This window comes from Crocuta crocuta, unplaced genomic scaffold (genome assembly GCF_008692635.1).
Source record: "Crocuta crocuta isolate KB4526 unplaced genomic scaffold, BGI_CrCroc_1.0 scaffold56, whole genome shotgun sequence".
Taxonomy (NCBI): Eukaryota; Metazoa; Chordata; class Mammalia; order Carnivora; family Hyaenidae; genus Crocuta; species Crocuta crocuta.
This window is the reverse complement of record NW_027531334.1, coordinates 519,784-542,841: the sequence shown is the minus strand read 5'-3', so window position 1 is coordinate 542,841 and position 23,058 is coordinate 519,784. Positions and strand designations below refer to the sequence as shown.

Below are 23,058 nucleotides of genomic sequence, written 5' to 3'. Positions count from 1 at the left end.
TATCCGGAAGGGATAAGTAGAGATGTAGAGATGCAGTGAAAACGTGAATGACAAGCAAAAGGAGAGGCAATATTGTGAACTAATTTTTTTCCTACTTCTTTTTGCTTTGGTAGGCCATTTATGAAATCTGAAATAGACATTACTTCTTTTTTACTTCATTCACTAAAAAAGTCTTGAAATATGAATACAGATGGTGCCTGACTTTAATGCTGATTTGGCTTAGATTTTTTGCCTTTATAATGGTGTGAAAACGATACGCGCTCAGTAGAAACCATACTTTGAAGTTTGATCTTTCCTTGGGCTAGCAGTATGTGGTAGGATCCTCTCTCACGATGCTGGGCAGTGACAGAGAGCTGAAGCTCCCAGTCGGCCAGGCGATCACAAACGTGAACAACAGATACCCTTAGGACCATTCTGCCATCTCTATTCACACGGCCATTCTGTATTTCATTTTCAGGACAGCATCCAATAAATTGCATGAGATATCCAACAGCTTTATTATAGAATAGACTTTGTGTGAGATGATTTTGCCCAACGGCAGACTAATTTAAGTGTTCCGAGCACGTTTTAGATAGGCCAGGCTAATGTATGATGTTCAGTAGGTTAGATGTATTACATGCATTTTTTGACTTAGGAGACTTTCAAACTGCAATGGGGTTTCTGGGACATAACCCCATTGTAAGTTGGGGAAGATCTGTAATATAAAAGTAGCAAAATGGAAAAAGCAGTACTATTATTTAGGGCTCTTGATTTGAAATTGTTTCTTAAAGATGAATATGACTTTTATTCTGAATAAAGGGAACCTCTTCCATTTTGAAATCAGAGCCCACAAATGTATCTTCTCGATACAGCTAAAGAGTCTTCCTCCAGACACCCTGCCCCCTTTTATTTTTCCAGTGAGAGTGTTTTAACATTTTTGAATGCCTTTTGACCCTACTGCTGGTTTTATCTATGGCCAGATGTTTCACATTAATGTTATTATGTTCGTGGCCTCTAAGACAATTGAGTTTATAAAGGCTAGAGACAGGCAGCTAAGCCTTCCTCTCAGCAAGGATTCTCCTCACCTGAGATCCTGTCAGGTGAAAAGGGCATTGCAGAGTTGAACTCCTATCAGATGGAATTTTGAACTATTAAGAAAATATACATTTCCACAAAAAAGGGGAAAAACACAAATTTCTAGGCTGAACTGTTTCTGATCATCACCACTAGCAACACTCAATATCACAACAACATCACTTTTCTATCCCCATTGCGGCCTTTCTCCAGGTTTCTCAGGGTCCTAAGAGCCATGATTGTGCTGATTCCCCATCTTCCATTCGTCCTGCCGTCTAACAGAAAGCAGCGTCTCACTAGTTCTCCAGATGCCACTGCCAGTTTGGCATGTAGTTTAGCTGAGGGGAAGAACGAGGGGGTGAATCTACTTGACTATTATGCTAAAGTAAAAATCCTCCAATTTTTGTTTTCAGTTTTAACCTTTAAAAGTTGACTTATTCATAGTGAGAATGTTAACACTTTAATTTTTAATGTAAGAAATATTAACACTTTAATTTTATTTATTTATACCTTAGTGTCCCCAAAATGACTTAGGGCCACTATGGAAAACACATAAATTGCAATTTTTAAAATCTTTCTGCATGTTTCTAATGGGGGCAAAGGATAGAACACTAATTTTTGATGGTTTGGCAGACATTTTCTACTGAGATTATTTAAGAAATCTCCAAGACTGGTCAACTTGTACATTCTTTGAGTTTTGTTTTAATTTTTTTCAAAACAAAACTCTCTGGGTCATTTCTCTTTCAGAAAAGAAAGAAAGAAGGAAAGAAATGAAGGAAGGAAAGAAGGAAGGGAGAAAGAGAGAGAGAGACCAGAAAACACTGACTTTTGTTCTAAATGTTAGAGATCCTAGATTCTTTCCCAAATTCTGACTGAATAGCTATTTAATTCATAAGTCACTGTATCTTTATTTTCTGATCAGAATATTCTAGTGGAGAAGTCCTTTTAATCACTTACTAGGAAAGAAGTTCTATTTTTTCCTTTTTTTTCTTTTGGGAAATGGTTTTCATCTTCCTGGGATAAGAATGTTAAACTTGATGGATGTTTTTTACCCAAATCTCACAGGTTGGATTAAAGCATCAATGTACTTCATTCTGCACTTTGAATTTTATAAAGTCCTTTCAGATATCTTCTTTCAACCTCCAAACAACCCGCAATAAGGTGGAATAGTCATTATTTATATTATATATCAATCAAAATAGGTAATATATAATCAAAATACAATATAGACAGTCAAAATATATATCATAATATATTCATATTTTTAATAGATTTTTAAAATAGATTTTATAGAAAGGAAAAATAAGTTCTCTGAGATCATATGACCAATTGGTGCAATATTCAAGGCTGGAATACAAATCAACTTGGTCTCAGGCCTAAACTTTAAAGAAAAGTAAACACGTGTATGTATGTTTCATATATCATTGGGTGCCCACCATCATGCTGCCTTTGAGTTTTCTTGGTTAAATTTTTGCTTGTTACTCTTTGAAATCCTCAGGTGAATAGTGTTATAAGCAATAGAATTATCCTCTCTTTCAAAGGCTCAGAAAGCAAGAGGTGGGGGCATAGGTAATATTTGCATCATTCTGCTGACATGAAAATGGTATATACTGGCTTGGTGCTTTGAAAGGAACTTAAAATGTAAAACAAGGGTTTAAAAGAGTGGAGGTAAAAAATGTGTATCCCAGTGACCACCAAAAGCCACGATCCAGGCTCCAGATTGACATCTGGCACACAGCTCAAGCAGATGACCATGTAAGCAACAAATGGATATGTGTGAGTTAGCTTCAGAATGTTTTTTATTACTTTCCTTCGAGGCTTTGAGGTGATAATGTTTAATATTCAAGAAAAGTGAAAATAAAAAGGGAAAGCAAACACCCCAGCCGGGAGTGATTGGTAGAGTAATTGTGGGCATGGCCCCAGGATGATAGCAGCTTCTATTTAATCAATGTTGACAAGGCTGGGGAGAGCTGGGCAGGTCCCAAGAGATAATGTTTTACTCGGAAATCCACTCAACCTAATTTCAGTAATGGAGGGCTGTGGAGGGGCCTGGACTGGAGCCAGTAAACAGGGCCATTAGAGCCCAGGGTAGGCGATAGCAGCTGGGAACACCGCCATCCCTCCGGCAGCACTGCGGCGAGCTGCCTGACCAAGCTCGTGAGCAGCCGCTGCCGCATATGCTCCTGGTGTCTGCTCCCCGACAGGATGTGCAGACGTGCTCTCTTCTCACCCTTTCGAGGAAATGAATGGGATGCATAAAGTCGAGAGCTGCTTCTAGACTATTTCCGCAAGGATCAGAGAGCCAATTTGCATGCATCTTTTGAGGGCCACTGTGAGATCATCCACCTGAGTCCCCTTACTCTTTTAAGGCTACCACCACACTATTTGAAATACATAAAGAAATGACTTCCATCTTTATTGCTGATTTTTTAAAAATGTTTATTTTTGAGAGAGAGAAGTGGGAGGAGGGGCAGAGAGAGGGAGGGAGACAGAGGGTCTGAAGCGGGCTCTAAGCTAAGAGCAAAGAGCCTGATGCAGGGGTCAAACTCATGAACCCTGAGATCATGACCTGAGCTGAAGTCAGATGTACAACCACTTAAGCCACCCAGGCGCCCCTTTATTGCTGTTTTAATGTGGTCTTGATCTTCCTGAGGAATGATGGCTGTGGATCGAGAATGTGGAAGTTATCAGCATTTTCCGTATTTCGAAACTTATTAAAGATACTGAACTTTGCAAATACAGGGGAAATTATGCCCCTTTGGGTTGAGAGCTTCTTGTCCAGCTACCACTTCTTCCTTAAACACTCCTTCTCCAACAGACAGTATACTGCCAAATAAATATGCTAGTGATTAACTGGTGTATAATTTCCAGGAAGTTAGAGATCCTTATCTTACTTGGTGTTTTCATTGCTATAGCACCACTGCTATATTTGAAACATGTAGAACGCACCTAGTGAGGCTCAGGACCTTTCACTGAATAAATAAATGAATAAATGAGCCGCACATTTTTCTTACCTTTTTTAGTGTTTTTAACTTTAGAACATTAAGAATACATGACTTTACTGTATGTGATGTTAGCTTTCTTTTTAAGTTAACACAGAAATGATAAAATTCATGGAGACTCCTAATGAACATGGTCATTTCTAAGGGGTGTTTGGGTCTGAAAGAAGTAATGATTTTGTCAGGGCTAAAATGCTAGTGCCAGAGAATTTTACAGGTCTTTACCAGAAGCTAACGTCACCTGTTCAAAGTGACTAAATGTAGTTTTTGAGAATTTAAATGTTTAATATATATAATTATAAAACACTGCCCACTTTCATTTTTTAAAAAACTCCCTTCCCCTTAGACCAAACTACTAAAATGCATCATCAATCTTTGCATTTGTTTTTGTTTTTTTTAATTTGGGAGGATACATTATACCTCATAATAAAACTGGATTTGTGGGGTTGCTTTCCCTTGGTGAGGTATGATTTGGGCGGAGAATCCATTACTAGGTATCGAATAGTAATGACTGTTAATGAGAATAAGTTCACTGGTCACCTGATACATGCATAACTTGTGACTTATTTAATTTTGCCTTTCCTGTAATGTCTTAACCATAATATTAGGTTTCCATGCTTAATATGAGCAAAAGTGCTATTCAGAGCTAAACTGAAAAAGAAAAAGCATTTCCTACTCTTTAACTTGCTGGCTTTCAACAATCACATCAACAACTCCAGGCTTTCCTCATTTGCCACTTCTGGGTCCATTTACTTCCACTCGTTCTGTGTCACTTGGTACTGAAAATCTCATTCAGTCTTTAGCTTCCACTGCCTCTTTGCCTCTTCGTAAGCAATAACTGTCTCAGAGGGAGGTTGATCCTCTAGATGGGGAATGTGATTATTTACCCTAATTGGATCATGATAATTGGAGTGACCAGCTGGCCTCCACCATTCATTTATCTCTGACACTCACCATGGTGATCAAAGTTTTTGCACAAAATACTAAAGATTACATATTAACTTGTCTCTAGCATTTATAATTATGTAATTAGTGCCAGAGAGTGCCAAGACCAGATTTCATATTGTTCAAGACTAATCAAGATTCTTCCCACCATTCTTAGCTGCTTGTATTAAGACCAGTTTTTGGACTGTGTAGGCTGCACGCCTAGGTACCTGTGGACCCCCTGCTCTGGTTCCCACTCTGAGCCTACCCATTGTTCTTGGGCAAAGATAAGGGCAGGAAGAGCAGTCTAAAATAGAAGCTGCCTAGATGTCTCTGTCCTAGGTTGAAATTCACTGCTGCCATTTACTAACAGTACAGCCTAGATAAGTTAACTTCATCTCACTGTACCTCAGCTTCCCCAACTGTAAAACGGACTGATTGAAGAGCCATAGGGATTAAATGAAAAGAACCAAGTACATGTAGAGCTGTTGTGAGCATGTAGTAAGGGCTCAACTATGTTAGCTATAGCTAAACACTTTATACAAAGGGTCAGGAAAGTTGTCATTTGTGATTCTTTCCAGGTAGTGAGGCTGCTGAGTAGAATGGGGAAGAAATTGTAGATATACAAGTGTATGGTCAACATCACTTATTAACTACAGTGACTTGTCTAGAATTGACATCGGAAAGAGAAGAAACAAGTTAGCAATATTCAGAAGTTCTCTCTGGCATTCACACTCAAATGGACTCATTTCTACTAACTTGGATTCTGTTTCCAAAAACTTCCCCTTTGTCTTAGGTTAAAACTTTTCACAAACTCATACACACTCTCCCTTCCAACGTGGATCTGGCTAGAGCAGGCATGTGCTTCACATCTGATCACTGTTTCCTTCACTTGCACGAGGGTTTATTTTTGTTTGCTTGTTTCTGTTTTTGTGTATGCTTTAAAAATAGATAGCATTATGAGTTCTTGTTCTTCTTTTGTGGTTGTGGAAGATTCTTACTTTACATTGTTTCCTTCCTCCATATTTTTTCCTCCCCATAATTTCCTGGTGGCCTATAAAAATGTCACGGAATCCACTGACTTAACCCATATTATTTCTACCAGTTAGTCATCCCTACGTCTAACACAGAGATGACCCCTTTGTTCATTATTCAGTAATATTGAGTAAATAAAATTTTAAAAATACTCTCATCTTGGGCACTTGTGGGGATGAGCACTGGGTGTTATATGGAAACCAACCTGACAATAAACTATTTGTAAAAAAAATACTCTCATCTCATGTGAAATATAATGTATAGATAATTGTATGTATTCAGTTGGGTTGAGTTCCAGCTAGTTGACTGACATGTTCCCTTTTGTAGCCAACTAATTGAACTTCATGAGCTTTAATTTTATGGTTTTTATTTTAAATGTTGGAGCCAACAATTTGTTTTTAATCTGAGAAGGTTTTTAAGTCACGAAAAGCCTGTGAATGCTAGCTACTTGTTTCTAGTGTGGAATAAAACTGATTTGATCTTGACCTCCTCTGGTCAAGTTTGACCACCTGCTGTAATGGGAAAACTGAGACCAGGAGAAGTTCTATGTTCTAGTCCTGGCTGGGTCATGAGAAAACCGGATGATTTAGGGAAATGTCTGGACTTTCATTTCTTCATCTATAAAGTGAAGATGTCCCCCCATTCTTTCATTCAACAAATGTTTATTGAGGGTCTTCCCTGCACTAGGTTCTATGCCAGACACAGGGGGTTCAGAGTTGAGCAAAAATAATTAAAAAAAAAAATAATGTTGTTAACCCTTGAAGAGTTGTGTCTAGTGACTGGATGGTCGTTGAGGCCCCTCTCTGCTGATATTCGATGATTATGGATTTCATTGTCTGTGAAAGGCTTAAATGAGAGCAAGAATATTTGCGTTTTTTTCACCTCTTCTTAATATCTAGAAAAATGTTCAGCCCATTGCAGGTGTTCAGCAACAACTTATTGAACAAATAAATGACTAAATAATTATATTTCAAATACTTTGAAGCCTTTAAAGGAAAAAATATGCAGATATTGAAGCTCTCTTAATAAGAAGTGGACAGCGCCACTTCCTGCCACAATAAACAGATGTGTGCCATTTACATCATTTTTCCCAGGCCCAGGCAAAGGGTGACAAGAGAAAGTACAGGAATTTGGGAGGATTTAACTTGATTCCACTCTGACAGAAGACAGAAAGTGTGGCTACTTCTCAGAATTACCTGAATCTTTGTTCTTTTGTTTTCCGTTTTGGAATGTTCTTCCCTTTTTCCATCAACAGACATTCTGTTTCCACCTTTTCTCATAAGTCCCCCAGTCTCTCCTCAAATCTGCCACATAGCTCCCAATTTTTTTATTTTTAGGAAGAAAGGCTGAAAGTCTTGTTTTGCACCTACAACTGAACCTTCTATATGCTTCAGGCCAATTTAAATCAATGTTCTGTTTCTTTTGCAGTTTGAAAAAGGCACTAAATTCCCTGTTTCCTGAGTGATAAGGATAGTAAACCACCTTGGGGATACCTGTAGTATCCAAAGGTTTGAGTAAGGCTAGGGAACTAAGTAAATTCTCTGAGAGAATTCCAGATTACTATAAAAAAATAAACCTCACTTAAATAAATCTGAAAGCTTTCTTCTGGCAGAAAATTAGCTGATTCTGGGGCGGCTGGGTTGCTAAGTCGGTGAAGCATCCGACTTCAGCTCGGGTCATGATCTCACGATTCATGGATTTGAGTCCTGCATCGGGCTCTGTGCTGACAGCTCAGAGCCTGGAGCCTGCTTTCAATTTTGTGACTCCTTCTCTTTCTGCCCCTCCCCTGCTCACATTCTGTCTCTCAAAAAAATAAAGTTAGAAAAAATTTATAAGAAGAAAGAAAATTAGCTGATTCATTAGTGCACCAGAGTTCTGTATAATCCATGAGGGACAATGCTGGTACACAGAGTACTCCAATGATCAGAATTGAGTTAGTTTTATACAAAACTTCTTCCTGAAAAATATGATTGGTATCCCAATTCTTGAAGAGTTAATAATAGTCACTTTAGAAGACTAGAGTCTTAAAATGTCTTTATGAGTAATAGTATGTAGTCTTACTACAAAATAAGTAATAATTATGTTTTGGAAATAACTGATAGCTACAAATCCTCAAAATAAATCAGACTTAAACATTTTGCTCAAAAATTAACCATTGTAATATTAAAATTAACCATCATAGCTGCCACCTTATTTACCAGTCCAGCCTCATTTGATCCTAAAACTCAAATCTATTTTCAAGGAGATAAACATTTTCTGCTACTGACAGATTTAAAAGAATATTATCAGATGGTTGTTCCAAAGAAAGAATTCCAAAAATATATTTTCAGCGGTTGTCTTATTTGGATGTAGATGTTGAACTTCATCTGAATATAAATATAGAGCTGACTAATTTGAAAGAAGCATATATTTATATGAACTCTTCTAATGATCTCCTAAAAGGCCTGGATTTCTTTAGTCTCAACATCTCTCATTTCTTAGAAAAGATGCTTGTAGAGTTGATCCTTGGCTGGCATCTAGGAACTTGGATTTTGAGAAGGGGCTCACCATTTCCTAACTAAGAGTCTTTACTGTGCGTAAACACTTGTTGCAAACAATGTGGTTTATGCTGGACATCCGTTTTCCTTCTGGGAGTCTGGATTTGGTACATGCCAGGTAGAGGGTGCCTACATGACTAGCCCCCAGTAGGAACTCTGGACTTGGGAGCTCAGATGAGCTTCCTTAGTGGCTGACCTCTCATACGTGTTGCAGTTTATTGCTGGAGGAATTAATCACATTCTGCATGACTCTATAGGTAAATGACCCTTGGAAGGTTGTGAGTGGCTTCCTCCAAACTTCGCCCCATACAACTTTTCCCTTTGATGATTTTGTTTTGTATCCTTTCACTGTAGCAAATTATAGCTATGAATAGGACTATATACTGAGTCTCATGAGTCCTTCTAGCAAATTATTGAACCTGGGTGTAGCCTAGGGGACACCCAACACAAGAAGTTTAGATTAGCAGTATGGGTGATTTCAGGGCAAAGGAATTCTCTTTCCAGTAGCTGGCATATTAGTGAACCATCTGTCCCATGAAAGCAATTGACTGAGTTCTATCAGGAAACCAGGCAGAAGAAGAGTTAGAAAATTTGCCTACTTCCTGAGGAAGAAACTATCCTTTAAAAAGACGTAGTCTTCCATGTTAGACAAAGCACATTGCCTTATGGATAAGTATATTCAGTTGGAGTGTTCTTGACTACAGGTAACTAAAAATTACTATAATGGTTTAGTGTAAAGTTTAGTTATTTGTCTCACATAATAAGAAAAAGTCTGAGCTAAAGGTGTCTGGGACTGATAGGTCACTCAGTGATAGTTTTTTTCCTGTCTTTCTGCTCCACCATCATTAGTGTAGAGTTTTTGCCTTTGTGGTCGCAAGATAGCTTCTATCCTCCTGGGGTATTGTTTGATGTCTCAGTTATCAGGGATAACAGAAAGTAAAGGGCAAAGACCTCCTCTGGGGTCCTCCCCAGGGAATTCTGTCTCTATCTGATTTGCCATCACTGTGTTACGTGGATACCTCTAACTTCAAGAGGATCTGGAATTCAATTATTTTACTTTCCAGTGTTTATAACACCACAAAGAAGAGGTAAGAGAGTTGGAATGGCTGTTCAATGATCCACAGAAAGTATCTGTCACAATCAGTTTGTCATGAATGGAAAAGAGATACAAGCTTGTTGTCAATTCCTTATTTGAGAGCCTGTGTATGGATATCTCGATTGCGAGACTGAGAGATTAAAAATCATGGTAATTTCTGTTTAGTAGCTCCTTCCCCCAATATCGTAGCTTTGTTCCTGAACTCTTCCATACATGTCACTGAAAAACCTCCTGGAAGTAAACTCTTCTGAACTTGGAAGTTACATTACTGAGATAACAATAATCTCATTTTATCTTAAATCTTTTATGAAACGGTATGAAAAGGAGAAATGCATTGCACTATCATATGAACAGATGAGACAAAATACTAACCCCTTTCTCTCCCTCTCCCCCCACCCCCTACCCTTGTTTTCTTCCTCAGAAGCTGTAGATGAAACCAAACCTAAGGAAAGTGCCCGGCAGGATGAGGGTAAAGGAGAAGAACGTGAGGCGGACCAAGAACATGCCTGAACTTTAAGAAATGGCTTTCCACGTCCCCACTCTCCCCTCTCCTGACCCCTGTCTCTCCCCACCCCTCTTCTCAACTCCACTCTGAAGTTCCCCTTCCTGTCCTGCTCACGTCCGTGAGTCTGTCCTCTCCTACCCAATAGCCCTCTTTCTCTCTGTGTGGCAAACATTTAAAAAAAAAAAAAGCAGGAAAGATCCCAAGTCAAACAGTGTGGCTTAAACATTTTTTGTTTCTTGGTGTTGTTATGGCGAGTTTTTGGTAATGATGATCCAATCATTTCGGGAAATTCTTGCACTGTATCCAAGTTTTTTGATCTGGTGCGTGTGGCCCTGTGGGAGTCCACTTTCCTCTCTATCTCTCTCTGTTCCAAGTGTGTGTGCAATGTTCCGTTCATCTGAGGAGTCCAAAATATCGAGTGAATTCAAAACCATTTTTCTTTTCCTCCTTTTAATGTGATGGAATGAACAAAAAGGAAAAAAATCAAAAACCCAGTTTGTTTTGAAAATAAATAAAATAAATAAATAAATAAATAAATAAAGCAAATGTGCCAATTAGCGTAACTTGCGGCTCTAAGGCTCCTTTTTCAATCTGAATATTAATAAATCATGAGAGTAATCAAACTCCAGTGGCTCTGTGTTTCTTTTCCACCAGCTCATTAGTTGATTTGACATATTGCCGTCTCACATTTCATCTTCTTTCTGGCTTCCCAGTCTGACATCAGTGACCCTAATCAGGAAAAGAAGGATGAAGCCTGAGCCTCTAGTCAGGACCAATTGCTTTGGTACTTGATGGGATTGTTGGGCACTGTATTCACTTGCTAAGGCATTATAGCAAAGTACCACAACCTGGGTAGCCCAACCAACCTACATTTATTTTCTCACCATTTTGGAGGCTAGAAGTCCAAAATCAAGGTGTTGGCAGAGTGGGTTCCTTCTGAGGGCTGGGGGGAAGGATCTGTTTCAATCCTCTCTCCTCAGTATATAAATGACCATCTTCTCCCTGTGTCTCTTTGTATCACCTGTGGATATCTCTATGTCCAAATTCCCTCCCCTCCCCTGCCTTTTTTAAACAGTTTATTTATTTGCAGAGAGAGAGAGAAAGCATGAGTTGGAGAAAGGCAGAAAGAGAGGGAGAGAGAATCTCAAGTGGTTTTCCTTGCTGTCTGCACAGGGCTCAATGTGGGACTCATGCTCACAAACCAAGAGATCACGACCTGAGCCTTAGTCAGACATTTAACTGACCGAGCCACTGAGGCACCCCCAAATTTCCCCTTTTTGTAAAAGACTGAATTTGACCCCATAATGACCTCATCTTAATTTTATTAACTCTGTCAAGAGCCTGTCTCCAAATAAGGTCACATATGCATTTGAAGAGGAGGGGCATAATTCAACTCATAGCAAGCGCTAAGACTTGCCTTTATTCACATCACCTTGGAATATTTTCATGACTCTGAAGAAGTATCTAATGGAAGGTTATTCTAGGTTTTACTAAGTTAAATATTATAGAGAGATACATAACTCTTAGAAGCCCCTGGCTTTTGTTTAGATGACTTATTTTAATCCAAATATTGATACAGTACATTCTATCTTTTTCAGCTTTAATAAGTTAATATTTCTATTGGACATATCCCCATACAAGTCAGTTATCAGATTCTTGATTGTATATAATCATTGTTCCTGCAATGGCGATACTATATTTTTAAAAGTTGTACATTTAGCACACCCATCCTTTTCAAATTTCCTTCTAGTTCCCATTTTCTAAATACCCTCTATTAGAAGGTAAACAGTTCCAATGAGAAACAACAGTGTTCCTAAATCTTGAAGTGTTTGATTCTTTTCTTTTTTTCTTCTAAATTTCCTAAATCAATCCTGGTGCAAATTCCTAACAAATCATACTTTGCCCTGATCCTGAGTCCCCACCATAGACAATCATGGCCAGTGGATGCCCTTCAGCTTCCAACACTCATCTGCACATAGAATTCCCTAGCAAGGAAAAGAAAATGTGTCAAAGCCTCCATGATAATTAAGATCATGGACATAAGTGATCTGAGAAGGAACAACTTATACCTTAGTAACTCTACTCAGCTCTGTGTGCAGCTGGTGCCTATTTAATATTTTGAAAAGAGCTGATGTTACACAGGGATGAGTCCTTACTGAATCAAAGGGTCTTTCCTTGTCACTGATACTGAGTGAAATTTTCATTGGGAGAAGCAGCCACACAGAAATAGGTCAGGAAGCATCATTAACATAGCCAAACAATTTAAGAGTTTTTACTTCATTCTGAATTGATGTGATTTCCACAGAAGACTTTGGAGCAAGTATCTGGGACTTAACCATAATCTGATTAAGATCTCAACAGGTATGGGATAAGATGATGAAAAAGGTCATTCATGGGTTGGAGCCATATTGGCAGTATATTGTTTAGGCATTCTTTTAAAGTTTGGGGGGGCGGGGTTGGTAGGATAAATGCCTTTACTTACCTCCCAAATCTATACCTCAAAGTAACATCTTTGTAACTTAGCACAGAAGCAAACCATAGGAAACTCCTAAATACAGAGAACAAATTGAGGGTTACTGGAGGAGTGTTGGGTGGGGGATGGGCTAAACAGGCAATGGGCATTAAGGAGGGCACTTGCTGGGATGAGCATTGGGTGTTATATGTAAGTGATAGATCACTAAATTCTACTCCTGAAACCGTTCTTATGTTATAATAATTTTAAATTATATATGCTGTTATAATTTTAAAATTCTCCCATTGAATTCATGGTCACACTGAAAACAATAGCATTGTAAGTCTACATTAATATATACTGTTTAGTGGTCTTCGTGTTTTTGTCAAAGTTGGGATTCTGGTTTTTGTACATGTGAATATCTGTTTTTATATGCTTTATAAACTCTTGGCTCCTTAATAGAATTTTTAAGGTGGGGAAGAACACATTAGAGAAGCTCATAATAATCCTAAAAGACATACTAAAGACAATTGTAGCCTAACATTGATACAAAACAAATGTGACTCTAACTTATACACAGCAAACACAAAATCAATATACTACTAGGAAGTATAGATCATTCAAGATACAGAAACAAATAGATTTTAAATTCTGTTCAGAAAGCAACATAATTTGTTGATTCTAACATATCTACATCTGGGGGCACCTGGGTGGCTCAGCCAGTTAAGCAGACCACTCTTGATTTCAGTTCAGGTCATGATCTTATGGTTCATGAGTTCGAGTCCCATGATGAGAGCACGGAGCCTGCTTGGAATTCTCTCTCTCTCTCTCTCTCTCTCTTTCTCTCTCACTCTCTCTCTCTCTTTCTCTCTCTCTGCCCTTCTCCAACTCGTTCTCTCTCTCAAAAATAAATAAGGATTAAAAAAAGAGCAGAAACCCTTAAAACACCTACATCTGGAGTACTTTAATAAAAATTCAAACTAGGTTGGTCTTTCTCGCCACCATTTTGGAATCTGTGGATATCTGCTGGGAACAGGACTCCTAAAATGACAAATATGTTTGGAAGGCTGTGGTCCAAGGCCATTATTGTTGGCCATATACAGGGTCTCTGGCACACAGTTCTTAAAATTGAAGATGTTTATGCTGCAGATGAAACTGAATTCTACTGAGGCAGGAGATGTGCCTCTGTGTACGAAGCCAAGAACAACACAGCGACACCTGGTGGCAAACTGAACAAAACAAGAGTCATCTGGGGGAAAGTAACTCCTGCTCATGGAAACAGTGACATGGTTCGTGCCAAATTCCAAAGCAATCTTCCTGCTAAAGCCATTGGCCACAGAACTCATGAGATGCTCTATCCCTCAAGGATTTAAACTTAAGGAAAAGGAAATAAATTAAGGTGTAAATTTGTTCTCTTATATTTTTGTTAAAAAATAATAAAAACTACACTGAGGACAAGTAAAAAAGGCCTCAACATCAACGGGTGAATCTTTCAAATGGTAATAAAATCGTCTTCTGGGCACTATTCCTGATATTCTCTTGATAGCAAAACTATTGCCATGTCTGCATGAACTAGTCTTTTGACTGAGTTGTATTATTCTGGTCTAAAATGTTCAGTCATGACGTGATACAATTCCTATCATTCTGCTTACACTGCTCATCCTTCAGTCTTTTCCACCATCATCCATCCAGTGACTCAGTTCAGAAACTTGGAAAGTAGGCTGATTTCTCTTTTTCTCAGAAAACATTTCATTATGAGCAAACATGCTAATGTAGGTTCCAGAAGAAAATAAAGATAAACTTGTGCCTGCTGCTCTGACCAAAACCTTCACTTGCCTTAGTCAGTGTGAGGTCTTATCGGGGTCTTTCACAGAGGTCCCTGCCTCTATTCAGCTCATCAAGAGATCAGGGAGGAATTATCAAACTCTTTCTCAACTTCTCGGGAAAAAGGCACAGTGGAGGTCTCAGAAATGCATTATTTCCAGCGTCAGTCAGCACCAGAAAATCCAGTTCTGCAGTTGGCATGGAAGCCTGAGAAATAGGAAAATCAAATTAATGAGTGATTTCCATGGAGCATTACTGAGATCACCACAAATCCCATTAACTTTTTTTTTAACCTTTGCATACATTGTCTGTTGTCATGGAAACACAGCTTCTGCTAAGTGGCCTATAAAAATAATTTAATGATTGGTGGCCCTTCTAGCTAAAAGCTAGCTAATAAGCATTAGAAATGTGGACGTTCTTTACTTAAAAACAACAACAACAACAACAACAACAGTTCATGTAACTTTTTTTCCTAGGGGATTAAAACTCATGCCTGCCTATCATGTATGTAAGGCTGGCATCCACACCCACTACCTCTTTCAGTTACCTATTTGCGCATGTGTAATTGCAGTTTCATCCTGTTTTTCCTGGAAACAAATTTGTAGTCATCAGGAATGAGGGCAAGGTTATAGCTATGAGAACGATGAGTTAGTAAATGCTCTTGGAGAATTCTGTTAAAGTGGCAAACACATTTCGAATGTACATTTTCCAGCAGACTGGCTACCTGATTTGTTTTTTTACAGGTATGTGTTATTGTTCATAATTACAGCATATTTAGTGTTGCAGATGGCACCTTAATAAGTATATTTTTCATGAAGGGAGATGCTTCCATACCAAGGAAAACGTCTCTGGTTAACATCGTTATCACATGTGATCAGGCTATGAAAGCACGTGGGGTTGTCAAAAGAATCTTAAAATAATTTTATTGTTTAATTACCCAAATAACGCAGGTTCACTGTAGAGAGGTAAACAATATAAATAAGAAAAGGAAGATAAAAATAATCCACAGTTTGCCACACACAATTGAGCATTTAAACAGAGAGAGATAGCTTTATATAGTTTGTCTGCCTGTTTATCTGCCTTCCTCTCTTTCTGTAGACCATCTGCTTATCTAGTTATCTACATCTCTATCAATATATAGGTAGGTATTTAAAATGGGCTCATGCTGTATATATTTTGTAAACCGCTCCACATAAGACGGACATTTTCATACAGACTGCTAAATTATAGACAGATTTAAAATTGCTTTCCTAGGGGAGGCTGGGTGGCTCACTGGTTAAGCATTTGACTCTTGGTTTTGGCTCAGTTCATGGTCTCATGGTTGGTGAGTTCAAGCCCCACATCAGGCTCTGTGCTGACAGTGAGGAGCCTACTTGGGATTCTTTCTCTCTCCCTCTCTCTTTGCCCCTTCTACATACTCTCTCACAAAATGAATAAATAAACTTAAAGAAAAAATAAAATTGCCTCCCTATGCCTTGCTGAAGCCTGAGCTAAAGGGGGAAAATGTGCAGTTTTATGCATATACACTTTTTAAAACATTATCTTATATCATGATCCAAGTGGGAAAGTTAATGAAAGGTCTACAATCAAAAACATGAGTCTATAGAAAACTCATGTTGGTTGCCCAAGCTATTGGCACACCCTTGTCACCCATCATGAACCTGCCTGCTGGTGGCCATGGGTTGCTTTGTTTGTTGGGCCAGGGAACGAAGGATGATTGAATAGGACTGATGTTATTGTGCAGTAATGTAGAGTTGCAAACATACAAACAGAAACCTGTCTTTATTTGAAATTTTGATCTTTGGTTTATCACAGATATTTTTGCATTAATTTTGATTTTGCAAATATTGCATTATTATTTATCTTGGAACACCTGGGTGGTTCAGTCAGTTAAGCATCTGACTCTTGATTTAGGCTCCGGTCATGATCTCACAGTTTGTGAAATCCAGCTGCACGTTGTGCTCTGCATGGACAGCTTGGAGCCTGCTTGGGATTCTCTCTCTCTCACTCTCTCTCTGCCCCTCCCCTACTTGCGCTTTGTCTCTTTCTTTCAAAAATAAATAAACTTAAATATATATATATCATTTGTCTCAATTACTGATTTTTTTTATGTGACCTTAAATTTCACCCTTGAGGCAAGCACCTCACTGGTCCCACCCTAATCCTGTCCCTGAGGTTCTCAAAGGGAATGCTAGAATTGGAAATTTTCTAGACAGACATTTTCTGATGACTGGCAACTGTCACTATATGGGCTTTTCGTGATACCCAGGGACTATAAGGCTTGAGAGCATGTGGGCCCATGAGGACTTCAGAATTAAATGTCTAATATTCCTAGGAAATTAATAGAATTACGCTAAGATGTTTCCTTGCTTTCAAGAGAAGGTAGAGATGGCGAAACATGGGGATATAGACAATAGGGAGTGATCGAACAGAGTCAGTGATACGGCAAACAGAAAAATTCATGCCCCACCTAAACACTCTGAAAATAAACTAAGGAGTATTGAAGGATAATACTGGCCTGCCCAATCAAACCACCAATTTGTGATGCCCCCTGGGCTTTCACTACTTCTCACATACTTCCCCTTTGCCGGGGAAGCCTACAGCCATGAAACTACTTTGGTCACTTCAATGCTCCTGTTCATGAAAAAGCTAATCAACCAGGTCTTCTTATAACCTAGAGCTAATGGTCACTAAGCGTTAGGAGAACCAAGCACTCGCGACTGCAAATTTATGTTTAAACTATAGATAAGAAGATGAATATTTCATTTTATACTTAGGAGTAAAAAAGAAGGTATCTCTCTTGCTTGGAATTTTTTAAGCATGAGAGTTAGAATTATGCTTTTTAAAAATTTCTTTCCCATCATTTTGGGAAAAGAAGATGCAGGACAGGAACAAAAGGAGACATTTGGTGTCCAACTGTCTTAATTTTTCTACCCTCCATAGCCCTCCTCCTCCACCTTTAGTAAGTGGAAGCAAGAAAGAGTCTGGAGACCTTGGAGTGATTCATAAACAAGGGGGAACGCCAAGCGGCAGCCAGAGGGAGGCAGTGCCTGTGTGCTGGCCTCAGTGGCCGCAAAAATCATCTCCCACACCCCCAGAGGGTAGGCAGCCTCTGCCTTTGCATGCAAGGTCACCAACAGTGTTGCCCTTGCTGACTTTCTGACCTCCTACTAGCCTAGACCTATGAATCCTGCCCTCCTCCCCACTCCTGCTGCCAGTGTAGCCCACCCTGTCTTCGTAGATGACTCCTGCCAGACAGCAAACCAGTTAGCCGTGGGAGTTTTGTCCTACTCAGTTTTGTGCTCTGGTTACCTGAGTGTCTGAAAATAGCAAGTGGCTATCAAGTAAATGCTTCAAGAATGCATGAATGGATGAAGGAATAAATGAATGAATGGACTTTGATTCATGCCTGTTGATGGCTACCTCCTTTCCCCTTCCTTTGGCTTTGTAAACTACCCATAGTAGCTCCAAGTTACAACACTGATTCCTGTCCAAGAAGAGGGAGAATTCAGCACTGTCACGTATCACACCTGTTGATGAACTTGGGGCAGCAATGGTCTTATGAATTCCACTAGTTGTGATTGAGTCACTAAATGATGGCTGAGAGATTCCAGCCATGGCCTCCTCATTGTCTCTGCTTGCTCCACACCTAACTGCATGTTGGCCCTCAGTTACTTCATTGTCACCTTTGCACATGCTCTTCCCTCTGCCTGTAATGCTCTTCTCCTAGATACCTTTAGGTCTTTTCTCAAAAAGCATCTTCTCACCAAAGCCTTGCATTACTAGCTGACTCAGTATTTTCTATCACAACAACAAGTGAGTGAATCCCTCTCACAACTGCAACCACAAATTTTACTTAAGTCTTTTATTTGCTCCTTGAATTTAGCACCTACTTTTTGACCTTCTCACTTTTAAAACTAGTTTCTCCTAACTATAGCATTCATCCATGAACTACTTTCTCACAATGTTACTTAGCAATGGACATCTGTTCACTGCATCTTTTCACAGTCCACTGGTAATAGACTACCTCTTTCTTATGTTGAATCTATGCCATTTAATTTGAATACCGCTGACTCTGAATCTTTTCCTCTCCTCCTCAACAGAGACTAGATGTAAGAAGAACCAGGCCTGGCCAGTCAGTCCAATATATGCCCTGGCTTTGGCAATTAGCTTAGGCACCAGCAAGTGACTTAACCAGGTCATTCCTTGGCATTTTCCTTCATAATGGCTGTTTGCTCACCATGTGGAAAGAGCCTGCCCAAGAAATGGAGACCAAGTCCTGGTAACATTGTCTGGTCACCTAGTTCCAACAATGCTTGAAACAAGTACTATTCTTGGACTTTTCAATTCTCTTTCATCAATACCTTTCATTGCTTAAGCAAGTTTGAGTTGTATTTCTGCCATGTAAAACTTAAAATATTCCTGATATATCAGCCCCTCCATGCTTGCCCCAACCCCAGTAACCTCCTACACATAACTAAGCCCCTGGGTGATGCTTCCACCCTAATGGTCCTGGTTTCTTGGTCCCTGGACATTTTCACATCTGTGGCATAAGCACAGTGATTTGCTATCCAATGTATATAACATATCCCCTGTGTTTCCACACATGTTGATCACATATTTTCAAGATTTAATGCATAAACTAAAAATACTGAGAGATAACACCATTATATCTACAGAGGAGGAAAATATAAGGTTGGAAGGTTGGAAGTGGGGTTGTGGGTTGTGATGCCAATGACACTTTTCCCATCCCCAAACTCTGAGTGAAAGTCATAAAGCATATTATATGCTTAGAAGAACAGGATATCGAGTGTGATCTAATCTTGGAATCATAGGTGTCTCTCTCAAATATCAAACCTTAATTTATATCAGAACAGCATATGGTATGCAAGTAATTATACATCTTAATGAACATGAATCCTTTGCTATTGGCAAACTATGTTGAACAAATATTTAAAAATATTTACTCTGGGTATATTACTGTTATGCTACAATAGAGTGGGTGTTGAATGAAATAAAAATTAGTATGGTTTTGTCGCCTAGAGTAGAAAATGCTGCATATGTGTTAGTATGTATGTATATATAATAATGTATAATTATTGTATGTGTATATATATATTTATATACATACATGTATATATATACATGTATATGGTAATTTGATAAGATGCAGAAAGTGAGACAAGAAATAAAAAATTAAAAACAAAAAATAAAACAAAAACAGGGATCTCACCTTAACAGCTATAACATAGAAGTAATTGTCACTAGTGTCTATCCTGGAACTTTCCTGAAGGTATTAGGACATAAGAAGAGCTCATTTTGCTAGGGTATCACCTAAAACAGGGATGATTAGCCAACACCCTGGAAGGGGTTTTAGTGAATATATTTTTTAATTTATTCATTTATTTTGAGAGAGAGAGAGAGAGCATGAGCAAGAGAGGGGGCAGAGAGGGAGGGAGACAGAGAGAATCTGGAGCAATGTCAGTGCAGAGTCCAATGCAGGGCTTTAATTATGAACTGTGAATTAATGACCTGAGCTGAAACCAAGAGTTGGATGCTTAGCTGACTGAGCCACCCAGACACCCCTATTGTATTTTTGAACAGACAAAGTCAGGTTTCTTTCTTTTCCCCTTTGGCTTACCTTTTCTTCAAATAGTCTTTGTGAGGCTCAAGTTGGAGCTACTATGTCAAGTTGCATACTATTAAGCAAGTCCTCATCTGCTACTTTAAAGCTATCACCAGGGCAATTCACATGGGATCATTTCTTCTATTTATCCATGCTCAGTCTTTGTTTTCTGGCCATTTCACAGGAACCTAGAAGCTACCCCAGGTTCAAGGCATCATCAGTTGATTCCACAGAAATGTGTTAAACACTTGTACTGCCCAAAGCACAGGAGATAACACAAGAACTAAGACACCATCCATAAAATTAAAGGGTGCTAACATAAAACAAGGCCAGTGGATTTTTGCAATGACTGCTGTAGAGGAATAGTTCTGTGAGAACCAGATAGAGGTGTATCCAAACTGTGCAGAAAATAGGGAAGGTTTCCTTGAGGAGGGGGAGAAATTAGAGACACTTAGTCTTTAGTAATGTGGAAGTTTTTTGAACGAAGAAGTAGGAGAAAGAAATCCTACACAGAGAGACCACTTTTACAGACCTAAACATACAAGAACACTTGAAATGATTGGAAATGGAAAGAAGTCTGCACATCTGTAACAGTAGAGTACAAAGGGATGCATGGCTTTTGTACACAGAAAAGGCTGTGAAAAGTGTTGGAGATAGTTGTAAAGAGTTTAGAAAACTAACTCAGGAGTTTGGACTCTATTGTATAAACGATGGTATATAAGGACTCAACTGTTAGAATCCATCTGGGATAGAATTGAATGGGTTTGTAAGCTTAGGTGAAAAATAAAATAAATCTTTATTTTGACTAATTATTATGTAAAACATAGTGTCTCCTTCGGTCTTAGTCTGCTTGGACTGCTATAATGAAATACTATAGACTGTGTGGCTTCAAAAACAACATTTATTTCTCTTAGATCCAGAGGTTGAGAAGTCCAAGATGAGAGCAGATTGTTTGATTCTTAGTGAGGGCTCTCTTCCTTGCTTATAGGTGGCCGCCTTCTTGGTGTCCTCACATAACAATGAGAGAAGGAGCTCTGCTGTCACTTCCTATTCTAATGAGGGCCCCGATCCTACCATGGGATCCACCTTCATGCCCAAATTGAAATCTACTTGCTTCTCATCCCCCTACCCCTCCTAATACCATAACATTGAGGGTTAAGGCTTCAGCATGAGCATTTTGGGAGGAAACAAGCATTCAGTTATGAATGTAGCTAGCAAAATATTATATTATTATTTCCAGACAACATTCTGAGAAGAATAATGGGTGCCTATGCTTAGTCAATTGCCAAAGGATCTAGGGCACAAAAAAGGTTAAGAGTCTTATATTACAGAAATTCTAGAGACTGGATTTTGTTTTTTAGAGGGAGTATAAATTTTAATACTATCACTCATAAAATCCATGTTTCAAAGGTTACAAAACAGAACCAAGTTTACCAAAAAGCAAATAAATCATCTTGCTTTGGGGCTTCTTCTTTCATCTCTGATTTTTATTTTATTTTATTATTTTTTTGGTAGGGGGTAATGCTTAGTCTTTTTTTTAATTTTTTTAAATTTTTAATGTTTTTTTCTTTTTANAACCACATCTTCTTGATCCATTCATCCGTTGATGGACACTTAGGCTCTTTCCATGTTTTAGCTATTGTGGAGAGTGTTGCTATGAACATTGGGGTACATGTGCCCCTATGCATCAGCATTTCTGTATCCCTTGGGTAAATTCCTAGCAGTGCTATTGCTGGGTCATAGGGAAGTTCTATTGTTAACTTTTTGAGGAACTTCCACACTGTTTTCCAGTTTAGAGACTGGATTTGTGGTTTAAAAAGAAAACTGGCAATACTGCAGAGTACAAAGAAGTTGTAAAGATGAAGAATGGTCAGGAGGCTAACGTTACTGTTTCAATGGGAGATGATGAGGAATGAGCAGAAACACTGGGTAAAGAGTTGAGGAGAAGGAGGCTGTGGGAAGAAGGGAGGAGAAGATGAGGCAGCAGAAACAGCAAGTTCAAGCCCAGTGGGTAAGAAGAGCTGGCTGTGTTCCAACAAAGGAATGAGTAGAGTGGCTGCAAGGTGGCAAGCAAGGGAAAGTGGGATAGCTTGAGACTGTCAGGTAGAAGGGCCATGTTGTTAAATCACTGTAGTCTTGATAAGGAGATTGTTCCATATGTAGAATGTGAAGCCATTTAAGAACTTTAAGCAAGGGAGTCAATGTGATTTGATATATCTTATATAAAGGAAACTCTGATTTTCTGTAAAGTCAGGATTGAGGGCAAAAAAAGGATGCAAGTGGGAAACCAGTGAGAAATAATGATGGCCGGGTCAGGGAAAATGTTGGCGAGGGAGTGGAGAAGCTTAATATGGTATGGTGGTTAATTTAATTGGTCAGCTTGGCTGGGCCATGGTGTCCAGATAATTGATCAGACATTATTCTACAGTTTCTGTGAGGGTATTTTCAGATTAGTTTAACACATAAATTGGAAGACTTTGAGTAAAGCAGATTGATTTGAATAACATGGCTGGGCCTCATCCATTAAGTGAAGGTCTAAAATCATGAACAATCCCCAAGTAAGAGAGAATTCTCCAGTAGGCAGACTGGACTCAGACTGGAAAATTGACTGTTCCTGGTTCTCCAGCCTGATAGCTTTCAGACTCCAACTAGAATATGGACAATTTGGAGTCTTTAGGCTCCCAGCCCACCCTGCAGATTTTGGACTGGTCAGCCTCCACAATCATGAGAGCCAATTTTTTATAATCAATCAATCAATATTTCGCTGGAGAACAGTGACTAATATAAATGACATGGTGAAATGTTGATTCAACAAAACTTGCTGATAGACTATCTGGAGAGTGAGGAAAAGGGAGGTATTTCTCAAACTTTTGTCATGAGCGACTGGGCATACAATAGTACCATTTAATTCATTTTCTGGGAAAGCAAAGAGTGAGGGAGAAAAAAGTCTGAAAGTAAATCAGTGTAACTCGCATGTTAATTTTGAAGTGCCTATGATACATTTAAT

General features: G+C 38.9%; 1 protein-coding gene across 1 annotated transcript in view; it reads left to right on the top strand.

Annotated features, from left to right (window-relative positions):
- The window catches only part of GAP43 (growth associated protein 43), a 100,197-nt gene extending 89,425 nt beyond the window's left edge, over nt 1-10,772 (top strand). The window contains exon 3 of the mRNA XM_077771824.1: nt 10,066-10,772. Within this exon, the coding sequence (XP_077627950.1) occupies nt 10,066-10,154 (89 nt within the window). The 3' untranslated portion in view covers nt 10,155-10,772. The remainder of the gene's footprint in view (nt 1-10,065) is intronic.
- The last annotated feature ends 12,286 nt before the right edge of the window (nt 10,773-23,058 follow it).